The 27,970-nt window shown below is 40.6% G+C and overlaps 1 protein-coding gene and 1 long non-coding RNA gene across 2 annotated transcripts in view; both read right to left on the reverse strand.

Moving 5' to 3' along the window:
• Positions 1-1,021: 1,021 nt before the first annotated feature.
• LOC117244666 lies at positions 1,022-14,483 on the reverse strand. Its single transcript, XR_004498168.1, has 2 exons — positions 10,951-14,483; positions 1,022-2,927 (listed from the first exon to the last, which is right to left on the reverse strand). It is a non-coding gene; the product is annotated as an uncharacterized LOC117244666 (long non-coding RNA).
• Positions 14,484-17,520: 3,037 nt separating this feature from the next.
• ADAM12 (ADAM metallopeptidase domain 12) overlaps positions 17,521-27,970 on the reverse strand; it is a 170,398-nt gene continuing 159,948 nt past the window's right edge. The window contains exons 18-23 of the mRNA XM_015633829.3: positions 26,580-26,688; positions 25,960-26,095; positions 25,234-25,342; positions 24,628-24,810; positions 20,190-20,302; positions 17,521-18,860 (exon numbers count right to left, since the gene is read on the reverse strand). Of these exons, the coding sequence (XP_015489315.1) occupies positions 18,800-18,860; positions 20,190-20,302; positions 24,628-24,810; positions 25,234-25,342; positions 25,960-26,095; positions 26,580-26,688 (711 nt within the window). The 3' untranslated portion in view covers positions 17,521-18,799. The remainder of the gene's footprint in view (positions 18,861-20,189; positions 20,303-24,627; positions 24,811-25,233; positions 25,343-25,959; positions 26,096-26,579; positions 26,689-27,970) is intronic.

Consider the following 27,970-nt stretch of genomic DNA (forward strand, 5'->3'; position numbering starts at 1 on the left):
ATTTAAACATTTTTAATTTAGTAATGAAATTACTAATTCAAGGCCTCCTTATATAGGTTTAAATAATAATAAAAAAAAACTTCAATGTGTTTTCTGAGCAGGCACGAGAGAAAAATTTGTAATTTTACTTTAATACTCACTTTAATTATTTTACTTTTAATTATTTTACTTTAATACTTACTTTAATATGGACTAAAGTTATCCTGTAGATTAAATTATAATTATAAAATTCTCTACAGTGCTCCCTGACATAATTTTAAAAATAATAAATAAAATGCTACTTGGTTTCCATTTTTTTTTTTTTTTTGTTTAGATGATTTCTAAAATCATATTTTCCTCAGCCAACTGCAGGTTGCCCAAGGTAAGCAGGTGGAGAGAAGCATCTGTGGATTTTAATGTGGATTATTTCAGGCCCTCTGGATTGAGGAAGAGTTTATGATGCCAGGTTTTTATCTGTGCAAGTTTAGACATCCATGTTGGAATTTTTTGGTGGGATTCAATTTGCATTTCCTTTCAGGTGTCTGAGCCGTGGGTCAGTGAATATTTTGCCTCAAATATGTTTTTAAGGACTTTGGAAATTGGGAAAAAAGGCTGCTGCAGGTGCCCAGTGGGGTGAGATCCATTAGAGGAAAGTTTAACACCCAGAGTAACTTCTGGCAGTGGGGGATGTTCAGCAACCAGAAAAATATATTTATCATAAACAATGAACTTTATAAATGGCTTTTTTTCCCACCAAAAATGATATTTTTAGGTTTGAATAACATCTGCCTGAAAACAGCCAACTCATTCTCCAGTTTTTCAGGAGTTTTTTCAGGTAACACCTGCAATGACTTCAGGAATCAGGTTTTTTTACCAGGAACCTTTTTCATTTAATCCCCACTCAGGAATTGCAGATTTTTCCCCACAGTGAAGGAGAGCTCCCCTAAAATGTGAATATCTGTTTCTAGAGATGCTTTAAACTGATAGTGCTGTATGGAATATTTGAGATTTAGATGCAATAAAGAGAGCTTTAATAGATTCATTTGTTTTGAAGCAGAGCTTGCAAAGCTGAGATTTATTTCTTCTTGCATTTGTTACAAACTTTCAGCTTCCCAAGTAATCAGAGCTTGGTTAAACTGATTTTTTTAGTTGAGAAGTATTGGGCACTGTGCTCAGACCATCCCAGGATCTCATCTCTGCCATAACCTAAAATAGGATTTTCTTTACAAATCCCTGCTCATGGCTGGAGTGGAACAAGTGTGGAGAACCCAGTGCAGCAGAAGGTAAATTATTGCAGAGATTAATCAAGTTCCAATCAGAGATGAACCCTGTTCCAAAGGGTTAACACCTTGTTTCTGCTGTGCTTCATTCCTTCAGCCCTCAGGCACTGCATCTCTGCTCTGCTGGAGGGCTGAGGTGTCAGCACCAGCTTTTCCCCCTCTTTGGACACTTTTTAACTGCATTTGAGCTTTTATATCTCACACCAGCACAAATCAAAAATCCCTTTCCTACTTTAGCTGTAGCTATCTCATATATCCACATACATGGTGTGTGGGTCTCTGTAAATCCACATGTGGAATAAGTAGGACAAGAAGGATGGTTTAATCCTGAAATAAATTCTTGCACCAACTGGCCTTTGTTACAGTTTATGTCTGATTAACACTCAAAATATTTTACCTCTGGTTTTTCATATCATGCCTGCACATTATAAACAACAAAGCAGAATAGGTTTCTAATTTGTATTCAGCTGGAAATATGTTCTATAAATCAGAAGAGAAGTTTGCTCTCCCCCTTTGGTGAAGTACAAGAGAATTCTGTTTCAATGAAGCATGCAATTTTAATCAATTGTACCCTAAGAAAAGAAGACAAACAGCTGCTGCTGGTTAATTGGTGAATGTCTCCACCAATGGACTCATCATTTATTCACTGCCTTCAATGCTGAAGATAAAGGTGTTAGCACCCTGCAGTAGGACTGCCTGCACATTTGTGACTGAGCAGCTCAGATTGTACATGAAGAATTTATTTCAAGAGACAAAGATGTGACCTTCACCCTCCCAGCTCCATTGTTTTCATCTGATAATCACATCTCCTGTGAAAGGTCAGATCTCTTGTGTGAAACCAAGGGAAAAACAAATTTAATCCCTCTAGCTGAAAGATTAATTTCTTGTTGGAAATTACACCAAACTCTGGAGATTTCCCCACTCTGACAGGGGGTTCTGGGGTAGAACCACAGATTCCTGTGGGCTGGAAAGGACCCTCAGAAGTCTCTGGGTCCAGCCTTTGGCTCAGGTTGGATCCAGCTCCAGGTGTTGTTGAGTTTTGAAGCTTCTCTGTGCTCCAGTTCCAATTTTTTTTCCCCCACTTCATGTTAGAATAAATTGTTTTCTTGCATCAAGCCAGAATTTCCCACCATCCAGGGTGATTTCCATCCTTCCACTGTGCACCTGAGGGAAGAGTCTCCATCATCTCTTTCCTTCCTCTCCTCCAGAACTCTTCATCATTTCAATTTATTTTCCACAAGCTCTCTGTAACTTTCATTTATAGCTCCACTTTCAGGCTGGGATTTTGCCCTCCTCCCTCTTCCTGACTGATCATTTGCAGTGGAGCTGCAAACTTTTCCAGGGAAATACAGGAGTGAAATACAAAACTTCAACTTGACAAAAGCTGGTGTGATTTATTCTCCTTTCCTTCCTTTTCTCTCCAGTCTTGTTCCCTCCTGTATCCCCTTTTCTTTTCATCCTCTGTGCAAGTAATTTTTGCAGCAGCTGTGCTCACTTGTTCTGTTCTTATCTTTTGTTTTGCCCTTGCCTCTAGGTTTGTTCTTCGTATTTTGGGTTTGCAGTTTGTTTCTCTGAGCCTTCTTGTCCTCATTTCCCCTCTCCATCCACAGAATGACTTTGTGGGGCTTCTCCACCTGATCCTGGGACTGTTCCATGTTGGGTATTTCCCTGAAAAATATTTCATTTAGGTTGATATTGGGTTAATATTTCCTTTATCTGGCTGATAAACAGAACCATAAAAATGTAAAATCTAAGCATATTACATTTACAAAATGCAAAATCTAAACAACAGCTCTGAGTTTGTTGTGGTTTTTCTTGTAAAAAGAAATTAAAATTTATTGACAACTCAAATGACACACTTAATTTGATCCTGTTTGTTTCCTTTAAAAGCTATTTTTAAGACAGGCTCTGCAGCCATTTCTGAGTCTCTGAAGAAGGCCATATCTGAAATATTTGATTGTAATAATGATAGCAGATCTTAGTGAACTTTGAATAATCTGTCACATGAAACAACAAACTGAGAACTGGGGTTCTGTTGTTGAAGTAATAAAATAAAACTAAATATCAGAGCATTGTATTATTAAACATGAAGATTAATCTTCTACAGCAGTGGCTTAATGCTGTGCAACTAAAAAAAATGTTCCAACTATTTTTTGGAAAAAAAATGTTTTGTGCTTTGCTTTCCATAGGAGAAGCAATGAATGGAGAACAATTCCATTGGCTGTTACAATGCAGAGGAGTTTTTTAAAAATAATTCAAGGAGGGTAAGAAAATGTTCTGGTCTGAAAGAACAGATTTAGAAGTGCTAAATAGCTTCATTATGTTGTTTAAATGTTTTAATAATGGTGTTACATGATGTTCTGTAAATTTCATTTACATTATAATTGCTATTACAATGTTAAAATACCATCAATGAGATGCTATTGTGCTTCCAAAATTCAATTATCAGTGTATCTTCTTTTATATCAGGCTTAGCTGTTGTGTTTGCAAATTTTAGATAAAACTCACTCTGCAGACATCCATAGCGAGCTCAAAGGAGAGAAGAAAGGAAGTGGAAAAGACAGGTAAACTGAGAATTTATGGTGTGTATGATATAGAAAGGCCACACAAAGTTATCTAAAGAGAGGAGATTTCTGCTTTGGGTGTTCTTTATGTTCTTCTGAAGGGCTGTGGAGACTTGGCTCTAACCAATAATGATATTTTTTCCTTTCACTGATCCACACATGTATTCTTAGATTTGCAAAGAAAGAAATCAAACAGAATTATTATCTTTATTTAAACCCATCTGTCCTGAGCTAAACTCTTTCAGACTTCCCCTTAACTGGCAGCTAATCAGCAGGCACTTTTCCCATGTCAGAGCTCACCCCTTCATGTGAATTTTGTGAAGAAAACCCATTTCTCTGTATTCAAAAGCAACGATTCACAGTACCTCACTGTACACTCTGCTCTGCATCCTACTGATTATCTCCCCTTGGAGCTGGAATTGTGCCATTTCCACTGAAAATCCAAACTGTAGTCAAATGCCAGCCTCTGTTTGTTGGAGGTCAGGCTTTAAGTCCCTTTTCCTGAAGGATTAAAGAGCTGCAGTTAAGTAGCTCTGGCAGGTGAGTTCAGTGAGCAGCAGCTCTGGTTAAAAGCAGAATGCTGAAGGAAGAGAGGCTCTGAATTAAATCAATCTGCATTAGGCACTGCTTCTCCTTTACAGAATTTAAAGAATTTTCTGCAGACCATCCAAATAATGGCACTTTAGTCTCAGGGCTCTCGAGTGTATAATTATGATTTTAATTTCTAGGCTGTCACCAGACCTCCATCCTGGGGGTTAAAGGGGCTCAGCCCAGGACTGGCAGAACCTCAGCACAAAGGCTTCTTTTGGGATTCAACAGCTGCATCTTCCCAGAGCTGTAAATCCATAAAAATCCCCAAGTGCTGATTGCTGCATTGTTTGACACCCATCCAGCCCCTGGGGTCGGCAATCACCGAGCTCGGGATGGAGGGGAGCTTGATCAAATCGTTGTTGGCCTCCAGCAGTCCCTGCTGAACTCCTGAATTCCCCCTGGAGATTTTCCTTAACTCTCTTGGCTTTTTCTTTCTCAGGCCCTGGTCACCCTCAGAAGTTCTTTCTCCCTTTCCAAGTTCTTTCTCCCAGCTGTGGCTTGGAATTTGGGTATTGGAATTTTGTCCTGTTTGCTGGGACAGCCACACAGCTTCAGTGGTTCTCCCTCCTGGAGCATCCGAGTTTAGCAAACACTTTCTGCTGGACATCCCAGCATTTTGGTAACCAGTGCTGGTTTTATTGGTTTTATTGGGCAGTTTGAAGCCCCACGGGCAGCTGAGCAGGAGGGAATGGTGTGTCCTGCTTTCTTTCATGACCTGTCCACCACTCTTGGAGTGCTGAATGGATTCCAAGAACTGGCGGGGTCACTGGTGAACGTTTTCTTATGTCTATATTGTCTCAAAATTGCTGAGATTTCTTCTGCATTTCTTGAAGAAGTGGATGTTATGATTGTCTGTCTTTGCTGGGAAAAAACCAAGTTTTGTGTCGTGTTTTCATCTCTGTCAAAGTAGATATTTGCAACCAAGGAGCCAGGGTTTGAAGCCCTGCTGTGAGCTGAATTTGTTTCATTTACATTTTTACTACACATTTAGTAAATGTATTGATGTGGTATTGAATTATTATCTCAGGGACTGGGTAAGGCAGTAAAATATTGTGTTTTGAATGACATTATACTTTACTATGTCCAGGACAGCAAGGTTTTAATGTGAGTTTAAGCAGAGTGTCCCTGACATATTCCATGGGGGTTGCTCTGCTTGCTGGTGGGATCAAACACATCCCAGCATTTGGAAAAACACAGTGATAAATAGAAACAATTTCTCATTTCAAAGTAAAAAAAAAACAAACATAGCTGGAACTTGGTTATGATGTGATTGAGTGTTATTTGGCCAAGCATTGCATTGAAGACTCATTAATTGAGATACTCCTACAGTTTTGTTCCTTGTAACCTCTGAGAGGTAAAAACAGATCATGAATCACCTCTCAGATTTGGGTCTGACTGCAATGCAAAGAACCAAAACAAAAAAGAGTACAAATAAATAAGTTTTCTACACAGCACAGGGAGATTTTTGGAGTTTCTAGCCAGCAAGCAGGGCCAAAATTCTCATTACACTGAGGACTCTCTGTGCTAAATTTTTGAAAGGCATAAAATAATATGGTTGGTTGCAACAGCAGGAGGATGGACTTGATAATCAGGAAGGTTTTTTAAGTCCTGCACTCATAAATTTTAAGATACTGGTGGAAGGTGTCCCAGGCTGTGGCAGAGGGTTGGAATTGGATTATCTTTAATGTCCCTTCAAACCCAAACCGTTCTGGGATTCTGTGATATATATGTGTGTAACTATATATAAAATATGTAAAATGCAATATGAGGTGACAGATGCTGTGGTACCACCCTGAGGGACAGCAGAATCATACTGACAGAGGATGTCAGCTGAAAATCAGCACAGGAAGCTGATCTTTTAATCATTTAAGAAAAAAAAGTAAAATAATTATCCTGATGAGTTCTTTCTTTAGAAGGAAGGCTAAAATATGTGGAGGACTAAAATATTATCAGGTTCTTTCCCAGTATTTTTATTTATTTATTGATTATCAAATCCTCAAATCTATTTTTATTTCCTATTTCTGGTTAAGGTTTGGAGAACCAGAGGGATTTTAAAATAAATGAGGAAGTGGATCAGCCAGGAACCACTGGATGCATGGAGCATCTGAGGCCTGGGATGCAATAAAAAGGGAGGAAGGATGAGAATGCAAAACACACACTTGTTTAAGTTTTAAACTTGACTCTGTCTGGTCCTGCAGATGCTGAAAGTCCCCTGACAAGCTGACAGCAGACATGAACTCAGGCAGGAGAGGTTCCTGGCTGGGTGTGAGGAGAAGCCCTTCCCCAGGAGAGCTGTTCTGCCCAGCAGCACAACAGGGAGCACAGAGGTTGTGCCTCCCCTCTGTGAAAAACGAGGTTCACATATTTTTTTATAGAATTTAGAAGTTTAATAGAAAGACAATTAGGAGATAAAGTATATAAAGTATAAAATATAATAAAGTATACAGATATAGGTGTCTCTGCATTCAGCCAAGAGAGCACACCTTACTAACAAAGGGTTATCCCTTAAAAACAGAATCCTACATATCCATAAATTCTCATACATATTCAGACATTCTTTTTAGGATTTTTGATGTTCCTCTGTTTAGCCTTTCCCTTTCCCCTTCCCAATAGATCAATCTTCTTGGTGCCACTAGGTTTCATGTCCTCTGATAACGGGTGCCATGAATTTTTCCTTTGGAGGGCTTGGAGGACTGCTTGTCTTCATCTGGACAAGATTATCTTAGGATGCAGGGGGTCTCTGATTATCTTTTTAGTCTCTGGGTTATATAAACAAAATGTAGTTTGTGCTTTAATATCATGTTATAGCCTAACATATTTGTATTATACCACTATTTCTGAGTTTCATCAATAAGAGGAATAAAGGAAATTATATTGATACAACAAAATGTTCTAACCTTATACATGTAACATTCATTATAATATTTATAAAAAGCCAATAATATGATATGCATTTATAACACCTCCATCCCTGCACTCCCCAACTCTGCCCTGGAGAATTCCCTGAGCACCTGATGGGCTCCAGAGCTGCTCCTGCTTTGGAGCCCCCCTGAGCTCCCTGTTGATTTTATGGTGCTGTGATGGAGGCAGGTGCAGCCATTCACCCAAGAGAAAATGCACAGACAGAGATTCGTGCTGGAGCTAATGGGCAATTAGAGAGCTGCTGGAGTAATTAAACAGCTGCTGGAAGCTCTTCCAGGGCACAGCTCGGTGGTGCTACAGCGTGGGAAGAACTCTCAGGAAGAGCCTGGCCTTCAGCAACAGGTGACAAATCTCTACAGAATAAAAACATCTTAAATACCTTTGGATTTTAAGTAAGAAAAGGGTGTTTTAAAGACTTACCTAAGGGGAAAGAAACACGTTTTCAGAGCCACACATTGTTTTAGAACAGTGTTTTAGAACAGAGATATAAGTCCAGGTCCTTTAGATTTTGATAATTTCCAGCTGATCTCTGGAAATATAAAGGTCACACCTTTGTGGCAGGGTGGGAATTGGGAATTCAGCAGGAAGAAGAAGAAGAAGAACATTTGGTGTAAAAGATGGGTGTAATGACCTCCTTTTTCTGGACTAATGGCCAGTGAAGGCTGTAGTGGAATTGGAATTTGGATGTGGATTTCTCAGTGTTCGTCTGCCTCTTACCCTCCTCTGACATGAGGCAGAGGTTTCAGAAAGCTCTCAGGAGTGCATCAAGGGTTTAAAATATATTTATGGTGTTATTCCTTGTGTCTAAGAGGTCAAATATTTTCAGATCTCTCACATGTTAAAGCTGGGTTACCATTGGCACATTCCTGCTCAGAATTTGACATGGCATGGAACATATTTAATTGATTTTTTTTTTAATAGTGACAATGATGTTCTGATTTTGCAGCAGGTTAATTTCCTTTTCTTCTGTACTTTTAATGATGATATTGGCTACTTTTGATGGTCAGCTGGATATGATTAAGTAACTGAGCTCAGCAGGTGCTTCCTGAGAAGGCAAAGATCTGGGAGGTCACACAACTTTTCAGAGCTGAAGTGGAGGACAAGGTCCTGTTATGATTGATGGTGCTGAAATGGGAATGTTTCATCTCTACAGTGTGCAGAGAAGGAACTGTAGTCTCAGAAGTGAGCAGGTTAATTTTTATCCTCATGTTAATTCTGCCCTGATACGCTCCTGAATCCTTTGGACAAAGGAGGGCTGCTGCTTAATGGAAACTCGTTTGCCCAAAAAAGAATAATGGCAATGGCATGGGTTCAGAAAAATGGAGAATTGTGTAATTCTGACTGAAAAATAAGTGGGTAAAACCCTGCTGATATCACAGTAATAACTAGAATAACCTCTAAGACTTTAGGGCAGTGAAGCTTCCATGGTAGTGGTTTTTTATTTGGACCTCATCTCTTAACTTTTCCTTCATAGGGAAAATGAGGAGGTGATACAGGATATAATAAGGAGCCTTCGTTGTTTCTAACCCACATTTTAATCTACATTTTTAATCAAACTACAACATTTAGTTTTATTTGCAGGTTACCACAAAACAGGAGATAGGTGTGATTGCCTGGATTTGGTTTCACAACAGGCACGGATGTGTGTTAGCAAACAAAATTGGATATATTTAGTAATGGCTGAGTAAATATCAGCAAATGGATGGTGTAATTAAATCAACAGGGCTGTAGCTGAGAGGGTGCTGGCAAGCTCTGATGGAGACTGCTGAATGGGAAGCTGAAGATTCAGAGATAAGAATTGATGGATGTAATGTTATCCTAATTGAGAAGAGGGGAGCACCTAAAGCACTGAGAAATGAAATTGATGACCTGTAAAACAAGCTGAGATTAAAAAAAAAATAAATCAGCTTGATGGAGGCTCCTGCAGGAGTGCAAGGGGCCAAAGAATGCTGGGCCTGTGTTGGTTAAACTGAAGTTTTTCTAATGTTTTTCTTAAAAATGGTCAGGATAATGTGCAGTAATAATAAAACTTTAATTATCACTTAAAACTTCTGGGATATAATTTAATTTTGCACTTATTTTATGAATCTGAGGGTGGTTTTTCCTCTCCCCTTACAGATCCCCTGTTCCCAGTGCTGCCTTGTTTGGGAGCTGCGAGCAGTGATGAAATTCTGTGTCACTGAGCTCCCATCCCTCTGCTCCCAACCTGAACTTGTGGTGCACTGCTTCTGGGGTGAGGGACAAATGCTGCTTTGGAAGAGGGAAGGAGGATGAAAATCATGGAATGGAGGTTTGGTGGCAAATACTCAGCTCTGGGAAGCAGGATGGAGCACAGTTATTCTCATTTACTTGTTATTACTCTACAGCCATCAGGAGGTTCCAGAGTTTCTATTTTAATAGATCAGTTCTGCTGGATATTTGTTACACCAGGAATTCCATGGCTAAAGTGTTTGAAATGATGTAATTTTTATTATTTAATGCATGTGCAATGCTGTACAGTACAGCCTGCTGTCCATGCTTATGGATTGATAACTTTAGAGGAGAAAAACCAGAAGAGTTATTTACTGGGACCTGCATTTCTGTGGGAAGCATTGCTGGAGGGAAACATGTCCTGAGAAATGAATTTTGGAAAAATTCCTGTTCAGCAGTTGATGCTGAGAGCCTTTTCTCTTGACTATTTTCATGTTGGTTCCAGATTTCCAGGAAAATCCAGAAATGCCAGAAGGAGACAGAGGAGTCCTGCAACTTTATTTGAATAAAGAGAGAGAGATTAAACTAAAGGCTCCTCATTTCTCAATTTGTCTTTACAAACCCTAATTATTATTAACCCTTTGGAACAACCTGGAATGTTTCAAGCACACCCTCCTGACTTTTCCAAGCCTGGTCCCTGCACCAGGCACAACAAGTAAACACAGAGAATAAAGAATACAGAGAATAAAGCAGACAAGGACAGTTCATATCAGCCCATTAATCACTAGAGGTCCTTGTCCATGGCTGCTGATGGCTGAGGTCTCCCAGCCTTTTCTTCCAGCTGAAAATTCCAGATCTCTGGGCTGTGGAGACCTTGACCTGGCTGTGGAGGGTGCACGTGTGGCCAGCTGTCCTGGCTGCTGTGTCTGTGCTCCTGGCTGGGTGTTATGGACAGCAAAGTCCAAAGGCTTCCTGTTCAAGTGACCCCTGTGACCTCAAATAACCCTGAGCAGGACCTCAAATGACCCCTGTGACCTCAAGTAACCCTGATCAGTCTTTGGAATACCCATCTGTGAGATGTTCTGTGCTGAGGCTGCAGGGGCCTCTGGGCCAGTCCCAGTGGGAGGTTTCTGCCACTTGTTCCCAGTTAAACTCAGTGCAGCTGCTGGGATCCTCCTGTCCCACAGAAAGAGAAATGGATTCTGCTCCCACATTCCTTGACGGCATCAGGGTACACTCAGCACTGGTGCCACCCAAAGCTCTATCTCTGTGGGTCAGATGTGCCAGGCCATGGCATCCACACAGGTCAGACTCTCCCCTTCCTCCAGCTGGCTTGAGGCCCCTCTCCTCCTGCTCATGGTACACATTGGTGTGCTCCTGTAGATATATTCCTGAGGTCCCTTCAAGAGGATCAGTCATCTTACCATTCCTGTACTGTCTGGAGTTCTGTCCACACGAGGCTGGAGCAGTGTTGACCCTGCATGAGCTTCTTGTGGTGGATGTTCCACTTTTCCATGCACGTACCCAGGTGCTGAGGAGGAGGTGGGTGGGTTTTCCATCCTGCTTCCTCATGTCTGCTCCATGCTCCTGAAGGGAAACCAGAGGTTACGTTGTGGTGTGTGTTCTCTCTCTCTGGCTGGGGACATCTGCTCCTAAAGGCAGAGGCTCCTGTTGGTTCTGGTGACATGTGGTGAATTGTCTTTGCCTTTACCTTTCCTTCATCACTTCTTTCACATTTTTTATATTCCTGAGATGCCTTTCTTAACCAATCCCTGCAAGGGCCCACTCTGCCACCTCAACACATCCTTTCTACCATGAGGGTTTTATTGTTTTTATGCCCACAGCACTTGGGATAGGCACGTTCTGTGAGAAAGGCAACCAAGTTCTTTGGTATCTGATGTGTTGAGCTCTGTTCACCATGATAAATAAATAAAAATAAGAATAAAACTGCCAAATAAATTTTGCATCTGTATTTAAAGCATTCTGACAGTCTAGTGACTATTGTCCCTCAGGGCAGAGATTGTTATGACTTTGATTTCCACTCTGGCTCTGTCATGGACTTTTTAGAAAAGTTGGGTCTGATGTTTTGATGTGAAGTGTTTGTAGCTGTACCCATCCTACTGCAGTCAGATGGGGAAAGGGCTGACTTGGATGGGCCTCACACTAATTGAGCCCTCACACAAAGTAATTTAAAGCATCTGTGATTAGAATTTGCTGCTGGAAGAAGTACTGGCTTTGCAATTGTAGTTTTTGGGGAATTGTTATCACTGGCTGAAGTGGTGAAATGAGAAGTGAGTAAGGTTAAATTGAAATTCCAGCAGAGCTCCAGTTGGAAAAACCAGGCTTTGTTACAGCCCTGGGAAACTTCAGTAAAGGGGGGGGATGAAAACAGTGAGTGCTGAGGTGGTGCTCTGGTGCCACCTCACAGAATGGAGAAAATCTCAGTGAATTTCAATAGTGGAGAGAAGTCAAAGCTGTAGGAGAAGAGAAATCCAGACTGGGAACATCCTGACAGTGTAATTCATCTATTCCAATCAATCCATTTAACTGTTTTTCCTGTTATTTATGGTGGTGCTCCTGGAGATTTACAGTGTTCGTTGGAGGTTGCAGAGTCTCATCACAGAAACCTGACACAAAAAAGGGGGAGAAAATAAAGAGAAAGAAAAAAGAGATTCCCTGGATAGGTTTTTATAAAATGTTCCTCTGTAAACACCTTTAGGTTTGGGATTGGCCTGAATGGCTGCAAAAATTTAAAATGGTCTGGCAAGAGAATTATACCCCAGCAAAATTTAGTACTGCTGCTGTAGTCTGGGGTTGAATAACTGGGAGTTATTCAAGTAATAAATCTGGAATTTGGCTTTATATGGTGGCCTGGAACAGCAAAGGAGCTGCACCCACCATGTGCTTTAGGGACCTGGGGCTCTCCTGGCCTGCAGGAATCCCAATGTGCCCTCTGAGCCAGGCATGGTGCTGCCATGGAAAAGGCTGGAGTCTGCTCACCCTGGAAAAACAAAGATAATGTTCACAAGACAAGTCTGGCTGGAATAAGGAGGGGAAAAGAAGCTCTTTCATCCAGAGGATTTAGATAAAACTGGCTGGGGGAGCTACAAAGACACAAGAACACAAAGAGGATAAGACAAAATGAAGGAAGGAAAGGCAGAAAAACAACCCAAAAGTGATGAAGAAGGAATATGTGAAGAGAGGGTTTGCTGGATGTGGAAGGGCCAAGGTTGTAGAGAGTTCCTTGAAGGGAGCTGAATAGGAAATGTGCTTTTTTTAGGGGCAGTTTTTCTGGGGGTAGTGCCCAGAGACCCCCAAGCCCAGCCACTTTCCCCTCTGGCTGTGGGGAAGGACAGCACTGCTTGACACTGGAAATTCCAGCTCCAGAAAGTTTAAAAAATAAAAATAATATCAAAGCAATTGCCCTGTAGTTTGTTATGTCTTACTGAATGTTGGAATTCTAGAAAATCTCCCTGCTGTCTTAAAGCCACATGATTTTCTGCCTTCAGAGCTGTTATTCTGGTTTGATTTTGGTTAGTAATTACAGGTAATAGCTTGAAGGTAACTGGAGAGGAAGGGATAGTCCAAAACGTGCCCAAATCACATTTTTATGGAAAAAAAAATGCTACAAACTGAATGTATTCATTGAATGAATATATTTTTCATACATTCCTAATGCACTAATTATGCTTGTGATAAACAAGGAGTTTGATTCATTTTCTCAGCTGTCCCTGACCTATATTTTAATATAAATATGTATGTCTCATGCAAACAGCCCAAAAATTTTCCCAAACCATCAACTTGTTGCAGTTTCCAAGTTACTGGGCTTTACTTACTGCTTTGCTTAGTGCTAAAATCAAATTAATGGCTTCTGTACCAGTTAATGCCTCTGCTTTGCATCTTTGAGTGGGCTGGAAGGAGCAGCAAGGGCATTGAAGCACTTTGGTACTTGATGCTTTATTAAAACCTGACTTGATAGTTTAATTCCAAGCAGCAGCACCCTGGATTAGATGGGTGTAGGATGGAGATTCCACCTTTTAAACAGGATTTAGGGTGATTTTTCCAGCCTGTGCTCCTGGGGCTGCAGGAGGAGATACCCAGATCTGCTCTGCCACAGCCAGTCCAGGTATTTTCTTTGCTTGTTCAGGTATTTTCTTTGCTCTTGTGAAAAGGGAGATTCTTCCCTCTTTACCTTGCAGTATTACAAAAGACTGGAAGTTTTCACAGGTAGGTATAAATAATCTCCAAATAGAGGTTTTCTGCCTCTGAGTTTATTTTTAAAATGTATTTCCTTCTGCATTTGTTATGATTTTTGCTTGTTTGGAGCTTGGTCAATTTGCTAGAACTCAAGAAGGAAAAACTAAGAGGAAAAACTGCTGTTTCCCAGCTTGGAGATGATGCCTCAGAAAACTGATTTTTCCTATTAAGAAAGTGAAAAGATGAATAATTGGCCCCAAATGCTGTAACTTGCCTGTTTCACCTCTATTATTCAGATTTCTGGGTCCTTGGCACTCTAAATTTTGGAGCTCAGCCTCCTCTTCAGCATCTCCTCCTGTATTTAAGTGCACCCATGGCATTTACAGACACTGAATCCTTACAGAACCCTCTTACACACAGAGTTAGATGCAAAGCAAGAAATTCAAATAAACAAAAATACTTTTTGGCATTCCCCTGAGGATATTACAAAGCTGATGGAAATTAAATGCTGATTTTTTTTTTCTTCTCTACTGCTTCCTTTTCTTCTTCAAGACCTCCTTTGCTTTCATGACTGCCCCTTTAGTAAACAAAAAATTAGCATTTCTTACCCAACCTTGATAATACTCATCTTTAAATTTTCCAAGGAGATGCTTCTTTACTTGAAATCATGAGCTGCTTGTGCAACTGATTTATCTTCAGCTCTAGAAGTGAAAAATATGTTCTGATTGTTAAGGCATCTAAAATTCTTACAGAGAATTAGGCTAAATTAATGCATCATTGTAAAAAAAGATATATTGATATATTTTAGCTTTTGGGTTTTGGAATTAAGTAGTAATTTACAGTTTTAACTGTAAATTAATCTGATATATTTGCTAAATAAAAGCCAATGGTGTACGATAAAGATATAAATGATCTGAGGTCTTTTCAGATCTGTTCCTAAAAGTGATGGTTTGGGGGTTTAAAAAGTAGTTTTAGAGATCTTCAAATCAAGATTCCAAAGTAAAGCAAAGGAATGCAAAATTTCAAGTTGCTTTAAAAAAACAGAAAATCCAGCATAATCTAATATATGGCACATAGAAAATCTGTTGAATTGAACTTTTAATTTTTGCTATAGGTTCTTGGAGCAGTGAGAACATAGAGATGCCCTTCTCTCTTACATTCCTTGTTTAAGGGAAGAATTTTTTTCCAAATATCCACTCCAAACCTCCTCTGCTGCAACTTGAGGTCATTTCCTCTCATCCTGTCCCTCCTGGCAGGGACTTGTGCAGAGCCAGAAGGGCCCCCTGAGCCTCCTTTTCTCCAAGCTGAGCCCCTTCCCAACTCCCTCAGACTCTCCTGGGGCTCCAAACTCTTCCCCAATTGTTCCTAAATACATTAAAAGCAATAAATTTAAATATGTAAGAATTAAGACATGAAGTGAAGCAAAATGCACTGCTCACCTCTACAGATACACATGGTCTTGCACACTGCTTAAAAAATAAAAGAGGATAATGGGAAAAGTGTCTTTTGTCATGATGATGATGATGTTGGATATTAAATTCCTGAATGAACTGAATTCCAAGAGTTCTAAATATTCAATCTGCTCTAGGATTTTATTTTCTCTTATAAGTGTTGTGTGCAAAGGGCAGCTGCCTGTAATTTATGGGGCAGATTTATGTGTGGTCTCGTTACGTGGAAGGATGGGCTCTGCAGAACGAGTTTCAGCCTTACTGAGTTTAGAAAATGATGTTTTGCAGAGTGAGATAAAGAATGAATTTGTTTACTGTTACATGGTAATTTATAGTCAAATTGGAAACTGCTGTTATTTGATTGGAAGTTAATAAAAGAGAATATTGCATACTCAAATAATCAGAAGAAACCAGAATTGGAACAAAGGGAAAAGCTCTGTATCTCTTTCTTCTCTGAGCTTTTGAAAAGGCTTTTAAAATATTCCATGAAATTAAAAGAAGATAAATCTTGCTACCCTGATAATTGCTAGCTTTTACAAACAATCTAGGAATACTAAACCCAAGGGACTTGATGGGGAGAAAGATGGTAAATATGCAATTTTCCTTTTGTTTACTGCATATTTATTCATTTTCTTTGGTGGTTTGCACTTTTTGTTCTATTGATTAGCATAAAGGCAGCATTGCTTTAGGGAGAGCACATTCTGTTCCTGCTTCCCTCTGGAAAAGGAGCCTGGCTGTGCCAGCATTCCAGAGGTGGGAGGCTGGAATTTGGGTGTGGGAAAAAGACAGAAAGGAAGAAACAGCATCAAAAAATCTCCCCCACAAAGATAAATTGAGAACCATAAAATACTGAGGATTTAAAGGTTGGCATAAACTTAATTATTAAAGATGATTTAGAAGTCAAAGATTGCTGAGCAGGGAGGTGGAGGAATTATGGCAGGACTGAATTTATTATGGCAGGACTTGTGCAAGGAGCACAGCTTGGATTTCTCACCCTGGTGTATCCCACAGGAACTGATTTTCTTACACTGCCCTCACAGGTGTAAAACCATTCACCTGCAGAATTTTCCATGCCATCTGCATTTCTAATCAGGAAGGCACTACTTAGGTGGGATAACACCTCAAACCAGCTACTACTGATAAAATTCCCCAAAACAAAAGAAGGATTTGATGGATCATTTGGTGTCATCTCTTTTTGTCATGTGTTGTTTCTTGTCCCATCCCACCCCCAAGCTACTGGTCCCTTTCTGCCAGTAGAATTTTATCAATATAAATATAAATTTTGCAAATTGCTGACTGCAAGGACTCCACATTTTATGGCTGTTACCTATATTGCACCCACATTTTGCTATGAAAAATATTGGCCTGTACTATTCAGTAACAACTTTTTTTAGTGTCAAGTAATGGCATTAATTTTGAATTAATTTATTATAATTAATATATATAATTATATACAATAATATAAAATACATTATAATACTATATTTTATTATAATTTATTTATTTAATCTTTACAGGATTTCTAGTTTTGTTACCTTTGTTTCAGATAGAGAATTGGGATTTTTTTTTCCCCAGACATGTAGAAATCTCAAAGTTTAGCCAGGTCTTAGGTGGCAAATGTGGTAGATAATATGTTCTTCTTAACTGTAGGAATAAATTCCATGTCACTGAATTCCTGTGCCTGTTTCAGTGGGAATAATTAAGAAATTTGACACATGGTGAGGGTGAAGTGGCTGCTTGAAACACAACTGGGTGCCCTGTATGGATATTTTTATTTTCTATACTTTTAAGCCTGCCTAGGTTGGTCATATTTAAGTTTATACACATGTAGATTCTTACCTAAGGTGCTCCTGTTAAATTCAGAACTCCTGATGCTGAAAACAGACACTTTTTGGTCATTTAATGTCACCTTTCACTACTCAGAGTTTCACCTTATGGCTTTCAGGAGTTTGCAGAATTCTGATAAAATGGGAGCATTCAAACAAGCAAACTGAGATCATGTGGCTGCTTCAAATGGAGATACCCCCTACTGAAAATATAAAAAATTAGTGTTTTAAATAGAGAAATATGTGAAGTACACAAAAAGCAGCAGTTTGTTTCCCCCAGCATTGCTGAGCCTGGGATGTTTGCACCCTTCTGCTGTGATTCTCCACACACAAAGCCCTGTTGTTGCTATTGGAGGTGCTTTAAGAATTTAAAATACATTTGTGAAGCTTCTCTTTTGCTATTCAGCACCAAACTAAGCTGGAGTTGATTTTGGTTTGTTTATCAATAAACACGAAGGTTGTGTTGCTGCAAGGGGAAATAACTGGGAAAATGAAATACAATTACACTTCCTGAAGCCAGATGCAAGTTTCTATCAATGCTTTTATTTTTGCTTAAGGAAACAAAAACCACAAGCAATGAGGAAACCATCCTATTAATGGTGATAGTCCCTTCTCCCTCTGCTGCAAGTGATGTTTGGAAATTGTTGTTTTTACAGGTGAAACCGTGTTCAGCAGTTCTACTGAGAAGGCACAGAAGAGATCAGGTGTAATCACAGAGCAGAGATGAACTTATCTATTTTTCTTTTCTTTTTTTTTTTTGGATAATCCAAGTCTATGTATTAAAATACACATTTTGATTTGGGAATTAAGAAACCCAGAGCAACGTTGTAGAAGTTAAATACAAAACAGTAGTAAATATGCAAATACAGGTGATAAGCAGAGCGGTGAGGCAAAAGGAAATAATACAAAAGTTGATTCTTAAAATGTAATTCTTTGTAATTCTTGGCTTCCCCCCAGCCCTGGGTGTAATGCACTGCCAGTCTAATCAGGACAGCAATGAGATGGTTGAATTTAATTACCAAAGCATCAGAAAGGAAGATGGCACAGGGAGGCCTGATATCTGCATTAATATGTACTAACCAGGCTGTGTTTGAGGAAAATGAGGTTAAAAACAACACAGTTTTGTGATATACAGTACTTCTTCAGTGAGAGGACTTCTCCCAGGTGGATACATCCTCTTCCAGCACAGGGATTTCTGGAAGATCTCTAACAGTAACATGAAAATTGAGATTACAGTACAGCTGCAAGCACAGAGTGAGCCTTTGGTTAAGTACAGGTTACACCTTGGGTGCAGATATCAGGCATTTCACCGAGTTCCAGGAGAGATTTTGTCTTTTTACCCTGCCATTTTTATTCACAAGTTGGTTAGGAACCATTGAGATGGAGTTGTTTACACATTTCATTGATCTGTATCAGCACTCCTTAAAGAATAGATCAAAACTAAGAAATCTACATAGGACCAACAGAGCAGAATTATTCAAGTTCAGTGAAATATTACAAAAAAAAAAAAAAAAAGGCTTCCTTTTTAGGAAAACTCAGCTATGGTAAAAATATCTACTACAGTGCACTGCACTGTAATAAATATTCAACATAAATTAATAATTTACAAGTACCTGAGCAAGTATACAGAGCACCATAGCACAGCACAGCACCAAAGGCAGTAGCTCAGAATTCTTAAAAATAATGCTGTTTTAAACATTAAAAATTCTAAGTATTGTCAAAGAAATGAACTCCAGCTGGAGTTGAAAGATAGTGCAAACTTCTGTCTTCACTTTTGAAAATAAAGGTGTCAGGTTTTTTACTCATTTCAGGTCCGTAGTGTTGCTGGACCTGGATACCTGCAGTGGATGTTTGGGAGCAGGTCTGTGGGAAAGAAAGAAAACAGCAAATTGTTACTTCATCTCTGCATTTCTTTGGCTGCTCATCCATTTTGTACCTGATCAAAAATGTCAGTAATGTTGCAGAATTCCAGGTGGAATTCCAGAACTCGTAGTGGAACTCCAAAAGTTGGAGGAGTCAGCTTGAAATGTTGTTTTCAGAATATCTGACTAGAATAGACAGCCAGGAGTTTAATCAAGTTTCTTTTTGTGGTATTTTTGCTAAATATTAAGAAACTCTGTTTCTATTTTTAATGTTTCTGAGCATTTAAATGCTTTACTGGTAGAATTCTTGTGGCTTAAAACACCATTTTTATCTTCTTTGGAGCTTACTTTATTCACAGGAAACTGAGGAATATTGGGTAAGAAAACAGCATTGACTAAACTCACTAACATTGGTTGTAGCTATTCCACTTCCTGGTTATTTTTTTCAAACTTTAGATTTTTGAAGTGTACAATTTTTATGCTTTTTGAATCTTTTGGCTATTATTTTCAGATGATGCCAAATGATGTTTCCTTGGGAAATGGGTGATCAGGAAATTGCTTTTATTGGTGGCTGATTTTAACAGCATTCAGTTCTTAGCCTAATTCAGATGCAGGGGGGTCTGAAGAGCAAATTTATTATTTATTGGTTAATTTTTGTAAATAGGCAGCCAGATGTTTACAGTCAAACCTTCACAGATATTAATCCTCATATTCTGTGGGAGCCACAGCAACTGTGCTGCTGCACTCCCTGTGAGAAGCAGAGTGATAAGCAAAATTAGAGATGGAAATTCTATTGGAAGTGGTTTTTGCAGCAGTTCCTCGAGCCATTTCAGCCACATTGCTGCTGAAGTGCTCCAACCCAGGTGTTAGGATTGGTACCTTTTTGGGACTACCTAAAAACAGAGGCCAGAAAAAATTAAGGGAATAAAAAGCAGCTATATTTATTGAAGGGCCTTCAGGTACATTTCAGGCAGATGAAGCCCACCCACAGGTCCTACACCCAAAATGACCAGCGGGTCATGGGTTTCCACACTTTTATAAATTTGGTCAATTTTCACATTAGGGGTTAATCTTCCAATTACAGCTTCAGGTAATGAAGTCATTTACCTCAAATTTTCCCCCCTCAACTCACTTTTGTTTCCATTTCTCAGGGCCTGAGTGAGGTGTCCCTGGTTCCCAGGCCCGGAGGGGAATTGTGGTGTCTGACCAAAATGGGAAAGCACCAGTGGGCACTTACAGAGTTTAGAGTTCTACACAGAAGAACTGCAGGGTTACAAATGTATGAAAAATATAAAACCTGAACTCCTCAGGCAGCAGGGTGAGGACTAACCTGGCAGGGCTGACGTGGGGCAGAGCCTTGGGGTGTCCGGCGGGGCCCTGGCGCGCTCGGCCCAGGGGGTCAGCGGGGAGAGGCTTCCGAGGAGGGCTGGGCTTGGGGGGCTCCTGCAGGAAACACCAGCTCCTGTCACTTTCCAGAGCAGACACCAAACCCTTCACACAGCCACAAGCAGGATAAATTCACAGAATTACAGACTGGGTTGGCTTGGGAGCGACCTTAAAGCCCATCCAGTGCCACCTTCCATGGTTCCAGGCTGCTCCAAACCCCAATGTCCAACCTGGCCCTGGGCACTGCCACAACCCTGGGCAAAACCAAGGCCTCACCCCCACCTCACAATTTCTTCTCAACACCTAATCTAAACCTAAACTGAAGATATTTTTTAATCAGTTATGACCAGGTGCATTTAAATTAATAAAAATAACTTATTTTTAATAAGCTGTTGCTTGTATTTTAAAACAAAGATTTAATACTATATTTTCATGATTTTATGTCTTTTGATTCTTTACTCTAGAAGTGCAGGGTGCATCTCCACTGGACTTAACTGGTGATAAATTAAAACAGCAAAGATCCAGTACATAACTTTGTAGAAGTAGCTCTATGGAAAGGTGGGAATGCTCAGCATTACTTTAAAATGGAAATTCAGATGACCACAAAAACCAAACTGCCCCAGACTGGTTTGGATTGGGAGCATCTGTGGAATTGTTTCTCAGAGCCGCTGCTGTGCTTTCATTCTGTGGAATTAAAGGCTCCATTAATAAAGACCAGAAGTCATCTGCTGTCAGGCTGGGCCAGTGGCTCCTCTGGGTGGTCCCTGCAAAAGGGAAACTTGGCTGCTTGTGCTCCCCACCATGGAGAGCTGGGACACATTAAGTGGCTTGCTCAGGGCACACAAAATCTGTCCACTTTACCCCCAAACTCACTTCAGATCTTTCTACTACTGGAGCTGCATAGTCACGCTTTTCCCAAGGAGTTTCAGTCCTTATTTTCAGTTTGCCAGATGTATCATTAGTAAAGTTAAAGGAAACAAGAAGAGCTTACAAGCATAATCTGATTAAAGATCCCTTGAAAGATGTGATCCAAACAAGCAATCAGAGCATGAATAAAGTCCAACTTTTCATTATTTGTTTTGAGCATTCCTTTGTTTTTTTTACTTTTCATGCAGATATTTGATCTTTCATGAAGGAAATGCAAATTGATTATCCACAGGCATTTTGATAAAGAAGAAAATGCATGAATTTAAGTAAATTTCATATATAATAAGTTCAAATTCACCACAAACTACATTTTAAAGTTGCATATGAAGTCCACTCTCTGTTTAATTCTCTGCATAACAAATACTAGTATTAATGGATACACAGGCCCAATGCCTGATTTATTTATTTATTCATTAATTTCCCACTCAAAACGCCCTCAAGTTAAAATATCTTTAAGGAGAAAGCTGCCAAGTGTTCTGACAGAAAGTGTAATGTGGCAAGCTGGTAGGAAAGGGGAAATGAAAGAAAAAAAATAAAAAGGGAGGGAATTCTGATAAAAATGGAGATGGAGAATAAATGGTGGCTGAGATGAAAATGGAGCAGCACTTGATAGAAAGGAGATGTCACCAACAACACACAACCTTAGGAACAGAGGAAAAGCTCTTTGAAGAAACAAATCCCATCCCCCAGGCTGATTACAGGAGGGTTCTCTCTATTCTTTCAAGTTTTGTTAACTTGTGTGGGCCCTTGCTCCTCACTCCTCTTCCCCTCTTCTCCAGTTCTTCCCCTACAAATCTTCAGCCTTTCACAAAGAATCACAAAAAATCATAAAGAATTTATAGATGGATTTCTTTGTCCAGTTTTTTTACCCACAACCCAGCATGGAATGCATTCAGGCCCTGTTTGGGGAAGAGTTGTTTTAAATACTGGAATGATAACCACAATTCTCACGCTGAGCAGCTCTGAAGACATCAGGTACATGAAATTCCATTTTTTTTCCACTGATTTTTAAAGAAGAAAGTGAAATCCCTCTGTGCCTACAGCCAGGCTGAGGTGTCACAGGACAGATATTCCCAAGATAACTGTGGCAGAAGGAGCAGGAGCTGAGCTGAGCTCTGTTTTACTGAGGAAAAAGTAAAACCACAAACTTCTATTTCCTGGCATTAGGATGAGCTGGAAAAGATGAGATATCTTTTGGTAATAAGAGGATGAGAGTGTCAGAGGCAGCAACAGAATGCTAAAAGTAACAAAATTGAGGGGAAGAGACTAAATCCATGGACTGAACCCATGGTTAGGATAAACCTGCACCACTCCCTTGCTTCACATGGGGCTCTGCTGATTTATACCCACTGTGAATCTGGCCCATAAATAAAGACTGTTTGCCTTGCAAGAGCCTCTGAAAGGAGGAAAAGCTGTTTTTCAGTCGAAAGATAATTAAATATTAATCTTGGCAAGAGCTAATTCGCTGAGGATTTTCTGTTTGGTTGATTGGTTGGGTTTATTTTGTGTTGTCTGTGTTTTTTAACTATTTTACTAACAACTAAAAGGAAATTTTATATAATTTACAGCACCATCCTGCAGCACTGAGCATCTGGATGACATCCTGAATGTAGCAACGATTTTTAAAGTCCTTCCTCTTGCTGACTTTCTGGATGTGCTTCCAAGAGAGAGCTGAAGCAATACATGAAGTAGTATTTATATTTATTATCCCAAATTATTCTTAAGCTAATTTACTACTTCCAAGCTTTGAGGGAAAAAAATTAACTTAAGAATGAAAGATTTTCTCCCCACTCTGGTTTTTTGTGTCCTTCTGCTATAAAAAGTAGCTGTTTCTGACAATATTGAGGTTATAATTTTGAAAGAATCCATCCTTGCTCATTCTTTAGGCTGCCTTGAGCTGATCCCCTGTTTGTCCTGCTTGTGTTCCATGCAGAAATTGAAAATGGTGATATTTTGCTTGATGAAGGAACTGTCACAATTAATTTGAGCTGCCAGGCTGAAAAGCTTTTTGGCAGTTTCAGATCTGTCAGTCTTTGCTGGTGACAGTATTTCACCTGGCACTTTGGGTGGGATTTGGAGCACAAGGATTTAGGAAGATAAGTTGTAGGGGAGCACTGGGCTGCTGTGGTGTGCAGTGAGGCTGGGGTAGGTGCAGATACAGCAGCAGAATGAGCAATGGTTACTCTTCCTTTTCCTTGGAAAGCCTTTTCTCCATCCATATTCTGCTCAAGGAACAGAAAAGCACTTGCACTTAAAATCTTCTCTTTGACTACTGTGAATGGTAGGGAATACAAGAAAATGAACAATGAAACCACTGGAGCTGAAGACAAGAAACAAGAATCAATACTGCTTCCGATTCCCAACAAAATTTATTTTAGAAAGAGTCAGGGTTTCTTACTCCCCTGCAAAGGCAAATGAATGGCAAGATGGAATAGGAAAGAGCAAATAAAACACTGGCTGCAGTTGTGAAAGTTGGTCTAACCTGAGTGATACAATGTTCAGACTTAGAAAAAATTAAATCTAGATACACTTTATTTGCTTCTGCAATGGCCAAGACATCTTCCACTATCCCAGGCTGCTCCAAGCCCTGTCCAGCCTCGCCTTGGACACTTCCAGGGATCCTGGGGTAACCTGAAAACTTCTCTGGGCAGCCTCTCTCATCCCTGTTTGTGTTATTTTTCCAATCCCTTTCCAAAGCCCTGCACTCCAGCACTGTCTCAGAGCTGTCTCCTCCTATCCATCACCAGGAAAGTGTCTCGTTAAGAACATTCACTTTGTTTTAACCCAGTGCCACACCCAGAACAGAGCCAGGGCTGCACAACAGCAATAGCTGCTTTGATTAGAAACAGTCTCTCTACAAATGCCACCAAAAGGGAGCAGCCAGTGACAAGAAAATGCACTATTTAACAGAGACAACTGCACAGAAAACTTCATCTGCCTTGTCTATTGCCCTGAGATGCACCTCATTCACAAATAAAATAAAAAATATTTACCATCTCTACTTAAACATTGCAATGAAAGGTGTATCTGCATGAAACAGGGTTTTTCAGGTGGAAAAACAGACTGTGGTGTGTGCAACCCTTGGCAGGGTACAAGCACATCAAGCTAAGACACCTCTTGCTGTTGCACATCACACCTGCAATGTGACTCCCTAAACTCTGTGTCTGGCACCTCACCAACAAACTGTGGAGCTCCCCTCTGGTTGGACAGCCCCTGTCTGCCTCTAATGTGTTTTTCCTGTTGTCTTTTGAGCAGTGAAGGCTGAGTTCAGAATCCTAAATTTTAGGATCACAGCCCCACTTGCCACAAAGCAATTTTTCTACAGCACAGCTCTAAACTCACACAAAGTATAAAGGAAACACTGTGGGAAAAGGGCGGCAGGAAAGATGAGAAAACACTTCATTTCTCCAGACACTCACAGAGTAAATATTAAATAGAAGAGAATCAGTGATTACCTGGCAGAACCTGAGTGAAGGATTAGCTGGCAGGGGTCTCTCAGGCCCAGCTTGGTGGCCTGGCAGCTGGGGAAGGGGTGGCAGGACTCGCTGGGGTGTTTTTAAGGGTGGCACCTCGTGTGTCTTCACAGGGCTGCTGATGTCGATGATCTGATACGGCAGCGGCCGCCTCGGGCCTTCTCTCTGGGAAAAGTCATCCAGTCAAAGTTACACATTTCAAGAGCTGGCACAGAATCACAGGATGGTTTGGTTTGAAGGGATCTGAAGGACCAGCACATTCCAACCCCCTGCCATAAGCAAGGACACCTCCCAGCAGGGAGCTCCATGCCCCATCAAACCTGGCCTATTGCTACTTTAAAACCTGTATTAGTCTTGTTTTTCTCTCCTAGAGACAAAACTATTTCTTTTGTGCACTGAACATCTCCACCTGTCTTCAACTGGGAAGCCAGAGATGTATTTTTAATCCTCTCTCATTTTCCTTAATGTTAGTCCTACATGATATAAGTTCATGTAATTATTGCATCATAATAAATCACTTAACTGAGATCCAAAATACATGGGTTTTGGTTTTCCCCCACTTTTTTTTTTTCAGAACTAGGGACTCACTTTTTGTATGGTTGTATTTTGTGGCTTCATGATGAGGTTTTTACTCCCACATGTGGTATGAACACGATTTGGCTCAGATGAACTGGAAGGTCTTGCTGGACTCACAGACCTGCAACACAAACATTTAATTGTCAAACACAACGTTCTACTTTGTAATATTCTCTTAAACAGGAGCCTCTTTTCAGAATGGGATTTTGCAATGGCTTTCTGCATGATTGTAGTAAACAAGGAAAGTAAAAATTGTCTAGCACTCCTGCAATAATAAAAATAAATATTGATTTTTTAGAAACCAGTAGTCTGTTAAATTAGCTTCTGCAATATGTGGAAATGCAGCTTTGTAACACCCAGGAGAATATTCTAATGAATCTAAAATTTAAACAGTAATGACCTCAAAAAGGAAAGTTTCAGCTCACTCAACTGAGTTTAGATAAAAGGCCACACAGTGTAATGAAACTGTTTCAGGCAAATGAAAATAAAGGCGATACTTCCATTGCTGATTAATTTTTCATCCCAAAAGGAAAGAGGGATATATTCAAACTAATACCTGCATTATTTACTGCCTATCAATGAAATTAAACCAACCCAGGGAAAATGCTGCTGTTGATGGTGAATATTTTTTTGTCAATGCTGCCTCTTTCTAACACATTCACGGTGATGAGAATTGCTGTGTTTACTGCTTCCTTTCCTTACTATCTATTGGAATATAATTAGGGAAAATGGGCATACCTTAATTTCTCTATTGTTGTCTTCTTGCTTGTAAACAACCATCTCATGAAAGTCTTCCTTTTGAGGTACATGATTGATCCAGCAAAGATAAGGCACAGGGTGGTTATCAGCACTCCTACGGTCAAACTCTTATTGTCTGCAAAAAATCACATGGAGTTAACTTCTTCCAAGGGCCTGCTGAGTGCCTGACCAGGGTAGCTTTGCTATCTTCAGAAAAAAAAGATCTTTCAGTAGTGAAATCATGATGGGAAGCTTTGTCATGGAAATAATCACGATGTCATAATTTCAGTATTGCCATTTGCTGCAGCATCTGGCATGCAGGGAAGAGAATCCATTTTGGTTTAGAATGGTATTGTTCATATGAAAACAGACATTATTTCCCATCCAGGTTTAGTTTATACATGTACTTGTGAGGGGAGTGCTTGTCCTGTCATGTCCTCACACACATAAACCAGAAACATCTCTTTGAGGTCACTAAAGGTCCAACACTGGGGAAAAATTGGCACGGAATAATCAAATCCCATAAAATTAAAAATGTCTAGAAACAATTCTTTCTGAGGCTGACCAATTTCCACTCTTTATCTTGGAATGAAACAGGTGGAGCCTGAATTCCCACTGACCTGCCTGCCTGATGGGCCCACTGTCCACGCTGCCACCGAAGCCTGGCTTGTCACAGAAGGGGGGGGCCCAGTCAGCCTCACAGTGACAGTTCTTTTTATTGTTGCAGACCTGCAAAACAAGACAAATGGCTTAACATAAAAAACATCCGAGAGCAGCCCTGGCTGATAAGGGCTTCTAATCAGACAGTGACACATCAGAGAGGAATAAAACTTAGAGAAGAAAGGAGATGTGCTGATAGCTGCCTACTGCACACTGAGGTGGCAAAGAGCAACTTGCTGCGGAATAAGAGGGATCCTAAAAACCATTATTTCTTTGGCAGGTAATCATTGGAGTTGCCCCAGCTGACAACGTCAATAATACGAGGACAATCAGACACCTCTGAAGTCTTGTTCTCTCTTTGCTTCCAGCAGCAGCATTATCTGCCTGCTAACTTCTGTTCCTCCTGCCTGCACAGGAGCTGCAGAGCTTTGTCAGCCCCCTGAGCTCTCCTCTCCATCAAGGCCTTGCACAGGGCCCAGCAGGGATTTTTCCGTGGCTCTAACATGAACAAATTACTGGAGAAACCTGTGAAAGTGGGTCCAGGCCTGAGGAAACCCTCGGGGGAGCTTTGATAGCCCTCCTGTGCAGTCCACAGAGACACAGCGCTGTGGGTTGCGGCGGTTTTAATCTGAGCGAGGGAGCAGCGTGTGAGGCCGGGTCTATCCAGTGTCCCTGGGGGATCAGAGAGCTCCCAAGGGCTGGAGCCCACCCCCAGTGTTATAACACCCAGCACAGCCTGATCCTGCTGCACAGAGGGGAGGGAGCCAGGAGATCCAGGGCTTTTCCCTCAGGAGGTCCCACAGTCCAAACACTTGATATTTCCTTTCCTTACTCCTCAAACAGCTGCTGTGTGGTGAATACAGAGCTTAAAGTTCTGTGCTGAATTGACAGAAAACATGGAGTCACAGAATTGTTCAGGTTGGAAAAGTTCTTTAAGATCTTCAACTGTTCCCCAGAACTGACAAGGCCACCCCAGGTGGCCCCAGGTGCCACCACATCCACATGGATTTTAAATCCCTCCAGGGATGGGGACTCCAAACTGCCCTGGGCAGCTGTGCCAGGGCTGGAAAAACTTTTCCATTAAGACAATTTTGCTTATATCCCCCCTGAGCCTGCCCTGGCCCAGCCTGAGGCCGTTCCCTCTCTTCCTGTTCCTGTTCCCTGGGAGCAGATCCCAAATCCCCCCGGCTGTCCCCTCCTGCCAGGGACTTGTGCAGAGCCAGAAATTTCCCCTGAGCCTCCTTTGCTCCAGCCTGAGCCCCTTCCCAGCTCCTCAGGAATTCTCCAGCCCCTTCCCAGCTCCCTCAGGAATTCTCCAGCCCCTTTCCAGCTCCTCAGGAATTCTCCAGCC

Source organism: Parus major, chromosome 6 (genome assembly GCF_001522545.3).
Source record: "Parus major isolate Abel chromosome 6, Parus_major1.1, whole genome shotgun sequence".
Lineage (NCBI taxonomy): Eukaryota > Metazoa > Chordata > Aves > Passeriformes > Paridae > Parus > Parus major.